General features: G+C 36.4%; 1 protein-coding gene across 1 annotated transcript in view; it reads right to left on the bottom strand.

Annotated features, from left to right (window-relative positions):
* Nucleotides 1–239: 239 nt before the first annotated feature.
* Nucleotides 240–17,387, bottom strand: part of ABCA12 (ATP binding cassette subfamily A member 12) — a 201,550-nt gene continuing 184,402 nt past the window's right edge. Inside the window, exons 45-53 of the mRNA XM_086366424.1 lie at nt 15,303–15,507; nt 14,056–14,165; nt 13,373–13,514; nt 12,041–12,175; nt 9,931–10,034; nt 8,493–8,585; nt 7,069–7,174; nt 2,982–3,119; nt 240–1,454 (exon numbers count right to left, since the gene is read on the bottom strand). Of these exons, the coding sequence (XP_086222550.1) occupies nt 1,353–1,454; nt 2,982–3,119; nt 7,069–7,174; nt 8,493–8,585; nt 9,931–10,034; nt 12,041–12,175; nt 13,373–13,514; nt 14,056–14,165; nt 15,303–15,507 (1,135 nt within the window). The 3' untranslated portion in view covers nt 240–1,352. The remainder of the gene's footprint in view (nt 1,455–2,981; nt 3,120–7,068; nt 7,175–8,492; nt 8,586–9,930; nt 10,035–12,040; nt 12,176–13,372; nt 13,515–14,055; nt 14,166–15,302; nt 15,508–17,387) is intronic.

The following is a 17,387-nucleotide window of genomic DNA, read 5'->3' as shown; positions in this document are numbered from 1 at the left end:
ACTTCAAGCAGGGGGACATACTAAAATACACACAGAAGTGTGGGGAGAGGAAGGAGTTTGGTGTACTGGAAAAACCAGAGAGGGCAGTGTGGCTACACCCTAAAGAGGAAGAGGAGAAAGAAACTGATGAAGGTGGAGAAGTAAGCAGTGGCTAGGTCCCATGGGACACTGCCATCCATATGACTCCAAGTTTTAAGTTTCTGGCTCTTCTCTAACAAATAAAATGACTTCATGAATTATTTTTACTAAATGTTGACTTTATTGACTTTCAAAACAGAAACAGTTGCACTAAAGCTGACAATTCATACAGACAAATAGACACACACACAAACACACACACACACCCCGCCCCCACACACATAATCGAGAGCACCTTCCCCGGGGGCCACGTAGTTTGGCATTATTACAAAGTCTATTCTATGGTCATATATATGATTCTGGGTCAGCTGGGTAATTAACTGAAAATTATCTTCATATTCATTTTCCCTCCCCAGGAATGCTTCCTGCAGAAAGACCCAGAATATGAAGCTTTCTAGAAGAGTTTTGAAAATGTTGCCTGCCAGCAGCATGTGAATTCTCTATTGTCTTTCAGGACTTTTATCCACCCAGCTGACACATCCATTTCCCCTGAAGAGCAAGTAGCTTCTTGCTCTGCCCTGAGCCTTACTATTGGCAAGGCAGTGCAGAAATACATTGTAGTCTGTTTACCACCAGGGTAAACTGCCCTTCTATAACATTCTTGCAGAAAGGCATTTTGGGGGGTTCAGTAAAGTCTCCATCTATTTACAGGTACTGAAAATAACATACGCACACACTCTAGACATTGTGCCCACTCCTTACTGCCAAGGTTAATTAATCTGGCCCTTGGCACTTTAGACCTCACAACACATTCATATATTCATGATGATATCCATCCTGTTATTTTCTGAAAATAAATTATTTTGTATGCTTTCCCAATTCTGCCTTCTCCAAGATACCTTACTTTTCTTCTCCACTCTTACTTTTCAACTACTCATAACAATGCCTTTTAAGCTGTCATTTTATTGAAAGTAATAAATTAAGACATTCATCTTCAGCGGTTTCACCTTTGCATAAGATTCAGCAACTTACACACTAGCATGCTCACAGTGTTAAGCAGATAGGAATTCAATTCAGTAGCAAAAACATTCACTGACCTTAGAAAGAAAACTTTCCGTTTATAATTACTGGCTAGTCTTACACAGTTGCAACTTTCTAATACGGTATAATACTTTAAGATTAAATATTTTGAGGAATTTGTATCTTCTGTGCCTCTTCCCCAAAATGAAGTCACGGGCCACTCGCTGAGACTGGTTCTGCTGGAGGTACTGAGCCTACAGCCGGTCGTCTTGGGAGTCAGTGCTTACGGTGGACCCTTGGCTGCTGGTGTCGGCAGTTTCATAACACTTTTGGTCTTTGGCAAAGTTGATGAAAACCTGATTTTTCAAGGGAAATGAAGCCATTAGCACTTGTAAACCAAAGGGAGAAATAAGGGGTGTGCATATGTGTGGTGTGTGCACAATGGGAGAGCAAAGAAAAAGAAAATTAGATTTCATACTGCTAAGTTGCTTCGGTTGTGTCCAACTCTTTGTGACTCCATGGACTGTAGCCCACCAGGCTCCTCTGTTCATGGAGTTTTCCAGGCAAGAATACTGGAGAGAATTGCATTTCCTCCTCCAGGGGGTTCTCCTGATCCAGGGATCAAACTGGTGGTGTCTCTTACGACTCCTGCACTGGCAGGCGGGTTCTTTACCACTAGTGCCACTTGGGAAGCCCCAGATTTCATAGGGGCACACCCAAATATATACACAAACTCTCATTAGGAATCCTTCCTTTAGGTACTGAAATTTAACTGGGGTTTGAAAACAGTACCTATAACTACATTTATAATCATAATAAATGATAAAATCTAAAGCTATAATTGAACACCTATAGCCACATATTTGCATCTATTTGATCTGCATCAGTATCTTTCAAGTATAAATAAGGAGCCCAATCCAAGCTCCTATCAATTGTTTCCATGATGATGTTGAGAGAAATTTCACTAGTTTTAAGAGTTAATACACTGAAATAAAATTTGTATACAAATGTCACAGTATGTTTCTTATGCTTGCTATTTAACAGGCAGACCTTTATGACTTTGTTTAAAATCATTAATTCTATTAGTCATAGATTAGTCATAGATTCATCCAGAAAATATTGAGAGACATGATACTGGTAATTGGTTACAAGTCCAAGGATAAATCTGTGTTGGCAAAGCCATAATTGCCTTAACTCTCCATAAATAAAACTCTCTGTAAGACGCAGCAAGATTTGGAGGCCACTTTAGCTTCCCTTTCAGGCCCTCTCCAGTGACAGGTACAATCTGATGCTCTGTATGTCAGGTCAGTTGAACTGTATAGAACTAAAACAGTGCAAAGGTGGAGGAGGGTGCTCCATGAAGCCTCCAGTTACTGTATATAAATGTAACTAAGACAGATGATTTGAATGAAACAAAAGAATCCTGCATTTACCATTTTGGTTGCCTGAATCTAGCAGATCTAAATCTCACTAGATAACCCCATCCTCCCCTAATCTAGGAAGCCAATCAATAGAAATGTTACTTAAGAAACATTCCAAGGAGAAAGGAAGGAAAGTGTTAACAGCTATTTGTTTTATAGATGAAAATAATTGTTGCTTTACATATATAGACAACCGATGGGTACAGATGTCTTAGAGAAGGAAAAAAATTTTTCTCTCCATTAAAATTAGTTAACTCTTCATATTTCTTTATAACATTCCAAAATGCACTTATAAATAAATTAAGCTAAGTTTTTCAGGTGTAAGATTAGATATTGCTTCAATTAAAAATAAATTGAAGGTCATTAAAAAGAAGTAATTATGTACAATTAAATTTTTTTTTAATAAATAATCAGAATGTATTAATGCAACACTGTGTACATGGACCATGGTATCCAGCTTACCTCTTCCAGAGTAGTCTGACTCACTAAGAAATTTGTGATATTTAAAGCAGTCTTGTTGGCCTCCAGCAGATCAAAAATATTTGCTACTCCTCCTGCAGTGACTGGCACATGATATTCTAACATGCTGAGGTGCTGATCCTGTGGGAACCAAAGGGGAAAAAAAAATCACTCCTCAATGTCAGATAATACTGAGTAGACTAGACATAACTTGACAAAGAGCTAAGAAACACACTGAAATTCATTCCTCTGGAAATGATCAGTTCAGTTCAGTCGCTCAGTCATGTCCGACTCTTTGCAACCCCATGGACTGCAGTACGCCAGGCCTCCCTGTCTATCACTAACTCCTGGAGTTCACTCAGACTCACGTCCATCGAGTCAGTGATGCCATCCAGCCATCTCATCCTCTGTCGTCCCCTTCTCCTCCTGCCCTCAATCTTTCCCAGCATCAGGGTTTTTTCCAATGAGTCAGCTCTTCGCATCAGGTGGCCAACATATTGGAGTTTCAGCTTCAGCATCAGTCCTTCCAATAAATATTCAGGACTGATTTCCTTTAGGATGGACTATTTGGATCTCCTTGCAGTCCAAGGGACTCTCAAGAGTCTTCTCCAACACCACAGTTCAAAAGTATCAATTCTTTGGTGCTCAGCTTTCTTTAGAGTCCAACTTTCACATCCATACATGACTACTAGAAAAACCATAGCCTTGACTAGACGAATCTTTGTTGGCAAAGTAATGTCTTTGCTTTTTAATATGCCGTCTAGCTTGTTCATAGCTTTTCTTCCAAGGAGCAAGCCCTTTTAATTTCATGGCTTCTGTTACCATCTGCAGTGATTTTGGAGCCCCCTAAAATAAATTCTGCCACTGTTTCCACATCTATTTGCCATGAAGTGATGGGACCAGGTGCCATGATGTTAGTTTCCTGAATGTTGAGCTTTAAGCCAACTTTTTCACTCTCCTCTTTCACTTTCAGCAAGAGGCTCTTTAATTCTTTGCTTTCTGCCATAAGGGTGGTGTCATCTGCATATCTGAGGTGAAATATCAAATATTATTGATATTTCTCCTGGCAATCTTGATTTCAGCTTGTGTTTCATCCAGTCTGGCATTTTGCATGATGTACTCTGCATATAAGTTAAATAAGCAGGGTGAGAGTATACAGCCTTGACGTAATCCTTTCCCAATTTGGAACCAGTCTGTTGTTCCATGTCCAGTTCTAACTGTTGCTTCTTGACATTCATACAGATTTCTCAGGAGACAGGTCAGGTGGTCTGGTATTCCCATCTCTTTCAGAATTTTCCAGAGTTTGTTGTGATCCACACAGTCAAAGGATTTGGCATAGTCAATGAAGCAAAAGTAGATGTTTTTCTGGAACTCTATTGCTTTTTTGATGATGCAGCAGATGTTGACAATTTGATCTCTTGTTCCTCTGCCTTTTCTAAAACCAGATTGAACATCTGGAAGTTCACGGTTCATGTACTGTTGAAGCCCGGCTCAGAGAATTTGGGGCATTACTTTGCTAGCATGTGAGGTGAGTGCAATTGTCCAGTAGTTTGAGCATTCATTGGCATTGCCTTTCTTTGGGTTGGGACTGAAAACTGACCTTTTACAGTCCTGTGACCACTGCTGAGTATTCCAGATTTCCTGTCATATTGAGTGCAGCACTTTCACAGCATCATCTTTTAGGATTTGAAATAGCTCAACTGGAAAAATAATATGTATGTTTGGAAACTAACAGCTTTCGAAGAAGAGATAAATTTTGTGAATGTCTGAGAGAAAACAAATTAAAAAGCTAATAAAAATTCTAAAACATTCTACATTCCTGTGTACTTAGAAAGTGACTATAGTCTTGCCTAGAAAAAATATTGTGGAATGATATTGCTGATGTCAGATTACAATAAGTACAATAAGCTTTTTCAGAGATAACTTTTAAAAATTTGTTTTAGTTAGAATTGTTCTAAAAGGCTAAGGATTAGTTGTTCAATTTATGTTGGCTAAAGTTGGCAGATTTCAAAAGCATTGTCTAGGGGAAATCTCATTCAAATAATGCTACATTCTTTCTTAACTCTAAAAGTCTTTTCAATGTATTTAGTCCATCAGATCGGATCAGATCAGTCGCTCAGTCATGTCCGACTCTTTGCGACCCCATGAATCACAGCACGCCAGGCCTCCCTGTCCATCACCAACTCCCGGAGTTCACTCAGACTCACGTCCATTGAGTCAGTGATGCCATCCAGCTATCTCATCCTCTGTCGTCCCCTTCTCCTCCTGCCCCCAATCCCTCCCAGCATCAGGGTCTTTTCCAATGAATCAACTCTTCGCATGAGGTGGCCAAAGTACTGGAGTTTCTTTAGTACTCTATTCTTATTTCCTTGGAGTATCTTTAACATCTTGCTTTTCTGAATATTTTATCAGTTATCATGTCCCATTTATTTTTTCCTTTAAAATAACTCTCAAATGTAACCATTCCTCTCTATGTGCACCATCAATATTATTAACTTGATGTTTATCATTCCATATCTGAGTTATTGCAACAGCATCTTCAGAAGCCTAGAAACCATATACACCCATATGTTTCAGCACAAAGTATCTAGAATAATCTTTCCTAAATTCTAGTTTGGTCAGGGTGTTTTTTAACTCCATAATCAACCCCTGTAACCTATATGGGTCAGACCAAGATTGTTACTTACTAGAAACCCCTCTTCTCACACCTTTGCTTACTGTCTAGCCCCTCTCATTGATTTGTATTTACATCACACCTGTCACTGCAGTCAGGCCATCTTACTTATTTTTACTTTCAAATTATTGTTTTGCTATCTCCCTTTTCAGAGATCTGGAAACCATCATACACTTGTAAAGAATGGTCTACATAAGAAGACATCAAACTTTTATCATCACTGCACTTGTCTTGTAAGCTCTAGCCCCATGAGGAACAGACCAGGACAAATACAATCTCAAGTTCACTGAAAGAAAAAGCACTATGACCAATGCAATTTGTGCAAAAATAAAGCATTCTTTGATTTTAAATTTGATTTTAATTTAGATGATAGAAAATGGTCCTTGATAAGCATCGTAAAAGCTATTTCTTCCTGGAAAACTTAGTTGAGGTTTCAGAGGTTGAGACAAAAGTATTTTGTACAGATAAAAGAATTGTTTTTAAAAACGCTCCCCATTTGGCTTTCCAGAATCACTTTATGTTAATATGGTGCCTGACAGTTCATGAAGCATCTTTGTGGACATTTTATCATTTAGTTCTCACACCAGTCTTGTGAAGTAGATATCAAAAGTATTGATAAAATAGGAATATGAGGCTTAGAGACTTTAAATCTCTTGCTGGAATCACACAGGTAGAGCTGGATCTTAGTCCAAATCTAATTTCTTTTCATCATTCCACACCTGATTTTAATTTTAATTTTAAAACAATTATTTGCTATAATCATCTTGTACAAATTACCTGCACATCAAAGATGATATAATGATAACTTTTTTGTCAAGTGCATTTAAATGTGTATTATGTGAGATTTATGTGTATACATCTGTGTGTGCCCATTCTGTTAATACACATATGTAAGATTAAATTAATTGAGTCATATTTCAGGTAGTGTGTGATTGAGAACTTGATTTCCAAGCAATTCTCCTCAAAACTTTGTGGGCTTATTTTTCAAATGAGGAAAGCAAAGGAGATAATCTCTTCTAGCTGTGACATACAGACAGGAACTCTGTAATTTTTTTTTTTCTAAGAAGGAAAGCCGTTGGTCATATGTATCTGTTATCCCTCACTTCTCTAACATATATAACCAATAAACTACTTAAGTATAGAATCCAACCTGAAAACTAATACAATACAGTCATAAAGCCTTTGTGAGGAAGAAATAATGGTATGTAAAAGGATTATGATACTCTTAAGCAGCTACAAAAATATATAACTTAATTCGAAGATTTTATTTGTTCATACTAAGTATGCTTCAGAATATCTTAACCATCTTGAACTAATAAATATATTAAGATGAATAATAAAGGTATGGTCAACTTGAAAATGACAAACATCCACTACCCTATTACAACTATCAAAACCAGTCAATCTCTTACTTACTTTTAAGTATGTTTTTGGAAAGTGCAGCTGCATGAACCTTGTGAGGGCCTCCATGCTCACTCTGGCATTCTTCACGTGAACCTTGACAGTAAATCCCCGCCCAAACCTAGAAAGAAGTGCAAAACATAATATGAGTTATGTTTTGCTGAAATAGCTCTTCTGAAATTCTAGCTAATGAAACAGGACCCAAGCTTACAATTATAGGCCCTTTTCCTATACAAAGAGTATCACTTTGCAATAAAAAGTTCAGGGCATGTTGCAAACTGGAAATAGTGCCCTGCTATGACTTTTTATTTCTACCACTATATAAAGTCAGATCCTTTGGACAAAAGCTGCATTAGAAATGAAACATAAAGTCTTGGCTTTCTTTGGCATTCATGAATTGGTGTGTCTTCTGTCCTTCAGTTGTGTCTGACTCTTTGTGACCCCATGGACTGTAGGCCATCAGGTTCCTCTGTCCATAGAATTCTCCAGGCAAGCATACTAGAGTGGGTAGCCATTCTGTTCTCCATGGGATCCTCCCAACCCAGGGATCGAACCTGGGTCTTCTACACTGCAGGCAGATTCTCTACCATCTAAGCCACCAGGAATTGATGTCAATTTTGGGGCTAAACACTTTCTAATTTAAAGCAAAGAAGGTCTTGATAGGCAAGTTATTGAAGATTTGGTATCAACTGTAAAGATTAAAATCATTGGGGTTTTAAAAATAAATAATAAACCAATATAACTGCTAACTTTTATACTTTATACTTTTGCATCAGAGTAGTGTTTGTAAACAAGTCACAGCAGACTCTCTGAGAATAACATATAAGTTCTTTTTCATTCTTTTTTCGTATCTTGATCAACTTTGTTTTATAAGAAAGTCAAGCTGTTGTACAGATAAAGACATAAAGGAATGTCATGGTGTTTGAAGATTAACATGGATATGTATAAATGCATATGTACTCTGGCAAATATATTAATTTATTTTTAATTTGATAGTATGATATTTATGTACATCTCCCCAATGTATTTTTGGTTAAAAGGTTTTAAATGTAGTAAAAATGTTAAATAGCTTACTGAAAGCCTATGCAAATGACAAATGAACATACTAGACAAAAATCAATGCCTTCATGTACTTGTCAAGATCTAATTTGTTAGAGTTAACTCTTGAGAGTATTTTGGTTGGGGAATAATAATCATATCATTATTATATTATCATTATTATTAGCTTTTAGGCCTTCTAGGTTTGGGGGTTATTAATTAAAAAACATTCAATCCTCAGTACTATTATTTAACTTCAAAGTGAATCAATGGTTAGCTTCTCCATTCCAGTTTTACTACACATTGTAGGATAGGCTGCTGAGATAATCTTTGAAGGCAAGTATAGCCCTGGTAGATTGATTACTCTACACCGTGTGTTAAACAATGCATTTGTTCTTTACCTGCTCTTAATGTGCTGCAATGATCCAATACATTGGAACCTTCCATTCACCATAATGGCCAACCTTGTACAGAGAGCCTCACATTCTTCCATGCTGAAAGACAGAATCATGTCAGCGTTCTGGGCACAGAAAATTGGCTTAAGTTCCTAAGCATAAGTTTAACTCTTTTCTTTACGGCACCTTAGGAATACTGTTTGAATATTTGAGTCCCTTAAACTGTCTTTTCCTTTGAAGAACAAAAAAATCTTTTAACATATAATGTAAATGTCTTTGCATAGGGTTTATTACTGTTTCTTTTCAAACTTGAGGACATCTTCCTCACCTGGATTGCTGCTCTATCAAACAGTATTTCTTTCAAGCTCTTTCAAGCTTTGACTTAAGACCTACATTTTGTAAGAAATATTTCCAAAATAATACTAAGTTGTTTTCATTATGCCTTATACTCAATATTCAGATGACTTTTTATTTATTTATTTATTTTGGCCACACCCTACAGCATGCAAGATCTTAGTTCCCTGACCAGAAAGTGAACCTGTGTCCCCTGCAATGGAAGCATAGAGTCTTAACCACTGGGCCACCAGGGAAGTCCCTCAGTTGGCTTTTACGTTTTTGTATTTATAACCAGTTAACCTGTACTTGATTATATAATTCTGACTTCATGGACTATGATACTGGAGGAGATCTTAGGTATCATCTTGAGATCTTAGGTATCACCCTGTCCACTTAAACACAAAAGTTAATGGAAAATCAGTGATTGGCTTCAGAACATATACTGTGCTTGGGGGCAAGGTTAGTATATAGGATATAAATAAGTCTCAGTTCTAAACATATCTAGTTCTTTTTCTACTATATGATCTTTATAATGAAAGGATAAACTTAATACAAGGCCAATCTTATAAGAAAGGCACAGACAAAAAGCTTTAGTAGCTTTTTTACTTAGTTGATTGGCAGGGTCTACTTTATGGAGGAGGCTTGTAGACTAGTTCTGAAAGGATTAGTAAGATTAGAATTTGGAAAGATTTTGTGTAAAGACCAACTCTAGTAGAAGGCACAGCAAAGACAGGGCATGGTGATAGGAAAGGGCAGGGAGTGTATGTGGAACCACTCAGACTGATTGATAGGAAAGTTAGATGAGGTTGGATAATAAAAGGCCTTGCAAACTAAGCCAAAACATGCTAAATTTTATGTGATAGGGCAATAGAGAGGAATGATTGAGTTAAGAGGGTCAAAAGTTATGGAAATTTTATTTTTTAATGGATTGCTAGGCCGTATCCCCCCACAAGAGCTGGGATCTCACCAGAAAATCCTCTTGACTTCCTCTTTTGACTATGAACATAAAATACTTTAATCCAATTGTGGAATTCACTCTCAGTATATGTTACACAGGATTACTTCCTCTCATCTGTCATCTGACTCTAAAGTTCCACACCCAATTTACCTGTGAGAAGTGAGGATGACAGAACATTTATTCTGGACTTCTTCTGAAATGATCTTCCAGAGGTGCCGTTTTGACTTAGGATCCATCCCAGAGCTTGGCTCATCCTTAATAGAAAGTTACAAGAAGAATTTATCAAATTAATTAAATTTTGATGAGGTTCTTTACATGAATCATTGCATCTCACTTGCCTAGAACAGAAATCACTTTTCGAGGTCCTGTGACTAACTTATTTTATACTTAACAGGCTTCTTTCTGCTGCTGTCAAAAAGCTCAAAATTAATCATTTTAAATTGTCAATCTGTTTTAAACAGTCTCAGTGAAGTTGACACTCTGCTACTTTACACATGTCTCTTATATTTCTTTGGAAAAAAATCTGCTTCAATTACTGACAAAGCCAGAGTTTTGATATTTAATACTATATCATCACATATATATCTGAAGCTACATCAACAAGATTGCTGCCTTGCTCCTGATGGTAGAATTGTGCCTGTAAGTGATAGATAATATGCCATGTGAAGCACTGCTGCTGCTGCTGCTAAGAATGCATTTTTTTTGTTAATATTATTGAGGTGCATTTTCAGTTTTATGTTATTAATTGAAATTTAATACTCCTTGGGGAAATAAAAGTAAGATTTGCAGAAAATGCCAAATAGAAAGATATAAATTACATTTTAAAGTAAATGACATTTTTAAAAATTATTCAGGCATAAAATTAGAAATGTAGCAATGGAGAACTAAACAAGCAATAATAGATCCTGACAGATGATTAAAAAATCAAACTGTAGGTCAAGATTAAGTAAAAATTAAAAATATATGTCTGAAATGGAAAGTATGCAGATAGGATCAGCAGAGGCTTATTTTTATAGCAAGGGGTTAAATTGGAATTTAAAGAAAGAAATAAGTATTAGTTTGGGGAAACAGTAAAGATTATATTGTCACTGTTCCTATTTTTGAAGACAATGGCATATATAGTAAGTATATATAAAAAAAATATATAGTATCTTTCTCTCATGGCCTGATTTCAATTCAGCTCATTAATGCATAACATTTGCATAGAGCTTTTTAACATTTTAAAGTACTTTACATCTATTATCTCATAGAGGTGCCTAAGGATTGTTTTCTTAAATTTAAGGGACACTTATACAATAGAATTCCATTATGAGTGTCAATTGGCAGAAACATAATGCATTATATACTTCCGGTATTATACAGAGAGGGCTTATGCATTACTCTATCTGGGCAGTTTAAATGATTTGATATTCTATATTATTTAATCCCTGAAATAATGTGATGATTTATAACTGGTGATTTTATTGCATAGTTAGGCCTCTTTTGAAGTTTTGGAAGTCCTTGAATGAAAGGGATCTTCCAAAATAAGGGCAGCTTATTTCTCTGAAATAAACACTTTTCACAAGGTTTGGCTTGGGGAACAGAATGCTATGTCACCCCTAAGGTAACTTATATTTCCAGGTGATCAATTTAATTTTTCAGCTTTTAATCAAAATATTAACATGACATGTATTTCTTGCTTTCAAAAAATTCAGATAAAATAGAATGGCATATTTTCAAGACTGCATCTCAAGCTAGGTAACTCATGTTTTTAAGCAACAAGGAGATAACATTTTAGGACAATGTGTTGGAAGCTGGAAAATGTGTTAATTCACCTGATCAGTTACCAATAGAACTGATTCCTTCAATAACTGGGAATCAAATTCTGTCATAGTTTTACTTACTCATCTGAATATCCTGAATTTGTTTCAGCTACTTCCTATTCCCATGTTTCCTCTTAAATTACCTGAGCCATAGCTTCAGACGAAAAATATTTCTGAGGGCATATTATTATGGCAACAAATTACCTGGTATAAATTTCCTTAATGAGACAGTATATGTGAAGTGCTTTACACAAGAACCAGCACATAGTGATACCCAACCCAGGAATCAAGTGGAGGTCTCCTGCATTGTAGGCGGATTCTTTACCAGCTGAGCTACCAGGAAAGCCCCTAATGAGACCTCAGTAAATGCTTATTGCAATAATGATAATGAAATGTTATACACAATTGGATATGTGATTCTAATTGGGCAGTAGCCTTTTTCACAATGATTCTCTTACCAGCAACAGAATGGAAGGTTTCCCTATCAAGGCCAGTGCAGTAGACAATTTTCTTTTTGTGCCGTAACTACACATAGAGGTAACTTTGTCCCTGTAGGGCATCAGGTGAAGTCTCCCAAGGAGTTTTTGAACAGTCTGCGGGTGGAAAAAAGGACTTGTTGATTTTCCCTCGCCAAAACCCTTAAAGCATTAAATGGAAAAAGAGCTACTTGTGAAAGGAGTTTTATAATGAAGAAATACATATTTTAGTTTTATTTTCAAAGGTACACTTAAAGATGAATCATTCATTTAAAGATAAACGCAATTCCGTGGAGGCCCATTCATAAATACGATTTCTTGTCCCCCTAATACATGTGCGTGTAAGTGTGTATGTGTTTACAATGGTTCTTTCTGCTGTATTGACACAGGATTTACTTTTAAGCTTCAAAGGGCTAAAACAGAATTCATCCCTTTACAAGGCAGGTTTCTTATTGATTGTCATCACTGTTTCATCTTTTTTCTTACTGTGGGATGAGCTGTCACAAAGGCTTTAGGTCTATTTAAAAATGACCCAGTATCAAAACTGTAGTGTATTAACTTAGGAATCTTGGGTTCTTGTGGCTATTTCAGTAGTTAAATAGCTCTGGCAAATAGTGGAATCCTAGGAGGATTTAAGAATTCCCCGAGGGTTGCAAAAATAGAGAAAACTGTCCAAAAGATTAGTCTTTCCATTAAAAAGGTAAATAATTGTAGTGAGGTATAAAAGCACATCTCAAAAACCAAATTGGAATCTATTCTATTTTCCTTGGGCATTTTGTACATGCCCAGTCAACTACTCAGTTGTGTCCAACTCTCTGACACCCTATGGACCCACCAGGCTCCTCTGTCCATGAGATTCTCCAGGGAAGAATATGGGACTCAGTTGCCATTCCATCCTCCAGGGGATCTTCCCAACCCAGGGATCTAACCCACATCTCCAGGCAAATTCTTTACCATGAGTCACTTGGGAAGCCCATTTTGTAGGTAATTCCATGTTTCAATAGTTATCTGAACACTAAAAGATATATAGGCATCACCAACCAGGGCTCAATCCAGAGCCTAAGGCAAATCTCATTCTTTATTCGACAGTTTTTAAAAGATAATGGAACAAATACGGGCCAAGATGTTTCTAAAGCTGAGTTCATAGGTGTGTTTATGATATACATACAATCAAGCTAATACTGCTTCCATTATCACTGTCAAGAGAAAATTGTCATAGTTTTCCAGATGTCAGCTTGGTCTTGAGTGTGGGTAGGTGGGAAGCATAAGCAAAAATGGTTTTCAAATAAACTAGTTCTTCACGCTTATACTCACTTCTTTAATATCTTTTTCTGGAATTCCATGTACTCTAGCATAGAAATATAAATGTTCTTCTATGGTTACCAGGTCATCCAAAGCATCTTCCTGAGGACAGTAGCCAATTAATGAGCTGTGAGAGTTAACATGAGCCAGAGACCTGAAGAAAAAGCGTCAAAAACATGAATGACTTTCTAAAGACATTTCCCTCCTAGCCCTCAGATGCTGGGTGTGTTTGCATGCTAAGTCACTTCAGTTGTGTCTGACTTCGTGCGACTCTATGGACTACAGCCTGCCAGACTCCTCTGTCCATGGGATGTTCCAGGCAAGAATACTGGAGTGGCTTGCTGTGCCCTCCTCCAGGGGATCTTTCCAACCCAGGGATCGAATCCACACCTTTTAAATCTATCTGCTTTGGCAGGCGGGTTCTTTACCACTAGCACCACCTGGGAAGCCCCTCAGATGTTGAGAGGGTAGTTCTGTTTGGGTTGTGGTGATTGGTGAGTCTGGTAAAAAGATATAAAATGATCCCACCATCATAATCACACTGAAAAATATAAAAATTTCCACTCACTTGAGTAGCTGGTTTTCTCCTAAGGATTTAATAATATAACCACAAAATAACATCAAAAGTTCACTTTAATTATCTTTCTCATTTAATTATGTTGTGTTTGGTAATTTGAAGCACTTGTTTTTCATACCCAGTCTTATTTCTGATCAGAATGTTTCCACTTGTAGGAATTATGTCTCCTGTCAGCATCTTGAAGATAGTGGTTTTTCCTGCTCCGTTCACCCCAAGAAGTCCAAAGCACTGGTTTGAGGGAGAAAAAAAAATGTAAACTAATTCAAACCAAAGACAAGTTTCTATTATATCTCTTTTCTTCCTTTCCTTGCGTGAAATAAATTATCAAAGCACTGACTATTGCAGTGCTTTGCTGGCATTGATTGGATAAAGCTTTCACTTTTAAAACAAATGGGTACTTAGGTATCTTTTTTTCCTTTAACCATCTGAGTATTTGTGTATATACCTAGGACTTGTTTTTACATATTATACTCTAGCACGCCTCTGTGTGACATGACAGAATATCCAATAAGGCAGATATGCTAACCTGACAAAGTGATTGTATTTATAAATTTAAATTATTCACAAAAAATCACAACTTTACTAAATAAGCAACTGAAGCAATAATCTCTTTATCCGATTGAATAAATTTGATGCGTTTAGTTTGCAGCCCGCCTCAGCAAAGAAGGAAAGACCCACATTCTCTTTCTGCTTTCAAAGCTGTCTTAACTACTGCTTCTATGAAAACAGCAATAATATGAATATGAATGCAATTTAGGACCTCAGTTCTGACAACTGATTTCTATATTCTGTCTTTGCTGCTGCTGCTGCTAACTCGCTTCAGTCATGTCTGACTCTGTGCGACCTCAGAGACGGCAGCCCACCAGGCTCTGCCATCCCTGGGATTCTCCAGGCAAGAACACTGGAGTGGGTTGCCATTTCCTTCTCCAAGAAGCCTAAAAACTAAGAGTTGAAAAGAGCTCCCTGAACAGGCTTCTTGACTGAAAGTCCACTCAAGAAGGATAGTAACTTGGGAAGGGGATCAGGATATGGTGAGTCTTCCCTGCCAAGAGGGGAGGGTTACAGGATAAGTAACACATAGACACATGCAAATTATATATATAGAATCCATCAAAATATTTAAAGGCTGACTTCATATTTCTAGAAAAAATTAAGGAAAGATAAAATTTTTGTCACTTACCATGTCAACATAAAGGATGCATGCATGCCTGCATGCTCAGTAATATCCAACTCTTTTGCGACCCCCACGGACTGTAGCCTGCCAGGCTCCTCTGTCCATGGAATTTTCCAGGCAAGAATACTGGAGTGGGTTGCCATTTCCTCCTCCATATAAAGTAGACTTAGAAACAGAACATTGTTTCTTACCTCCCCAGCAGGTATCCCAATGCTGATGTTGTTTACAGCTATAATCTTTTTGTGGATAAGTTGGTAAGTCTTTGTGAGACGATGGAGTTGGACTAGGTCATAATCATTTGCACCTTTCTCAACTCGAAATCTTTCAGCCTGCACATCTTCATCTTCATCTATTGTCTCAATAACAGATGAAGAGCTAAATTTTCTGAAGAACAGTCTAAAAAATGAACCCGATGATTTTGCATCAATAATTTTGAAATGACACCACTCAGTTTTGACATCTTTTTAAAAGTTCTCACTTCACCAAAGTGTGCCAAGTTTGTTTTATATTTTTCATGCATTTTGCTAAATAACTTAAAAATTAGCATGGGTGTTCTTTATAATATTTGTTACAATATTTGAGAAACAGTTTTTGCTTTCAATGACTTAAATACTTACAGATTCCCTATTACAAGTCAGAATCTTAATTCCAGTAACAAGGAACTTAAGTTTGGGTTTGAAAGCTACTCCTAACAGAGACCAGAGTCACTAGTAGGACTCAACACCTACAAGACCATGATCAATGATCATCATTTTTTTTAATTTGTCCTATTTATTCTTTGGTCATCAATAATATGAATGTTATTCTATAGTCTTTTTTTTTTTTTTTTTACTATGAATGTCTCACCTAGGACCTAGCCAATATACTAAGGTTATCAGTCCTGAAAACTCTAAGAAATCTCAAACCCACTTCAGTATCTTGTCTACTGAATACTGAAAAAAAACAAACCAAAAAATCAATTTAGGTCTTCTCTCAATGTCCCTGTTTCTTTTAATGACATCCCTAGAGATTCCAATTGTGATATTTTCTTTGAATCTTCCCCATTCTAAAATCCACTCATGCAGTCAGCATCCTAAGACTGGAAATATCTTAAAAACAGCCAGTTATTTATCATTTTCTGTTTCTGTTACCATCACAGGCTTCCATTTTTTTTCTCACTTGGGTTTATCCAGGAACCTCAAACTGCTCCACTGTCTCTGAATCTTTCCTTCCAATCTGCACTACCTCCACAAAATCACAGCTCCTAAAGCACCATTTGATCCTGTTGGTCTCTGTTAAAAAACCTTCAATGTGTTACTGTTAATATTAGTTTATCGAGTAAAGTCCAAGCTATCACTCTTTAACCAAGCTATTAGTATACTCCATAATTTTTCAACCCCATGCTTCAGCTCCTACTCTTTCATTATATTTAGTCTATGCTCTAATCAAATTTTATTACTTATTTCTCAAATATGCCCCCAATTTTTCAATCTTTGTTCTTGTCTTCCCTTTTATTAATTTAAATCTTAATTTCCAATAAGTAATACATGCACTTCATTTATTAAAATTAAAATGGTACTAAAGAATATTTAGGGAAAAGTCTCCTTCAAATACATACAGTTTTTTAGCAGAAGCATTCATAATTAGAAATAGTTTATGCATATATATGCATAAAAATATATTTCCTTTTTAAAACTTAAATGGTAATATACTTCATATGTAGCTCTGAACCTCGCATTTCTCACTTAACAAATATTAGAAGTAATCCCAAATATGATACAGTGAACTGCATCATTCTTTCTAATGTCTACATAGTGTTTCACTTATAAATTATGAACATAATTCATTTAACTAGTCCCAAATGCAGTACATTTAGGTTATTTCCATTCTTTTGCTATTAGGAATGGTTACTATGATGAATAAATTTATATATACATAGTTCTGCATATTTGTTAGCATATCTGTAGGGAAAATTCCTAGAAATAGAATTGTTGGGTCAATGATGTTTATTTATGATTCTGTCATCATTTTACTCAATCTTCTTTTTCTGAATACATTGCTAGTATCTACATACTCAATTTTCTTTTCCCACTTCTACTTTCTATCCTTCTAAACACAACTCAAAGACTGTATCTTCTGTTTCTGTACATATTTTCTCTCTACCACTGAATTTTGATCTCTTTTAGACAAACAACTGGGCTTGTTAGTTACAAATTTTACTACCTCATTTTACAATACTTGCAGAACCATAGAAAGGCTTGAGAAATATTTACTGAATGAAAGAGATTGTGAATTGT

This window comes from Bos grunniens, chromosome 2 (genome assembly GCF_055505025.1).
Source record: "Bos grunniens cultivar Pamir isolate PY7600 chromosome 2, Bosgru_T2T1.0, whole genome shotgun sequence".
In the NCBI taxonomy this organism is placed as follows: Eukaryota; Metazoa; Chordata; class Mammalia; order Artiodactyla; family Bovidae; genus Bos; species Bos grunniens.
This window is presented reverse-complemented; position numbering and strand designations above follow the sequence as displayed.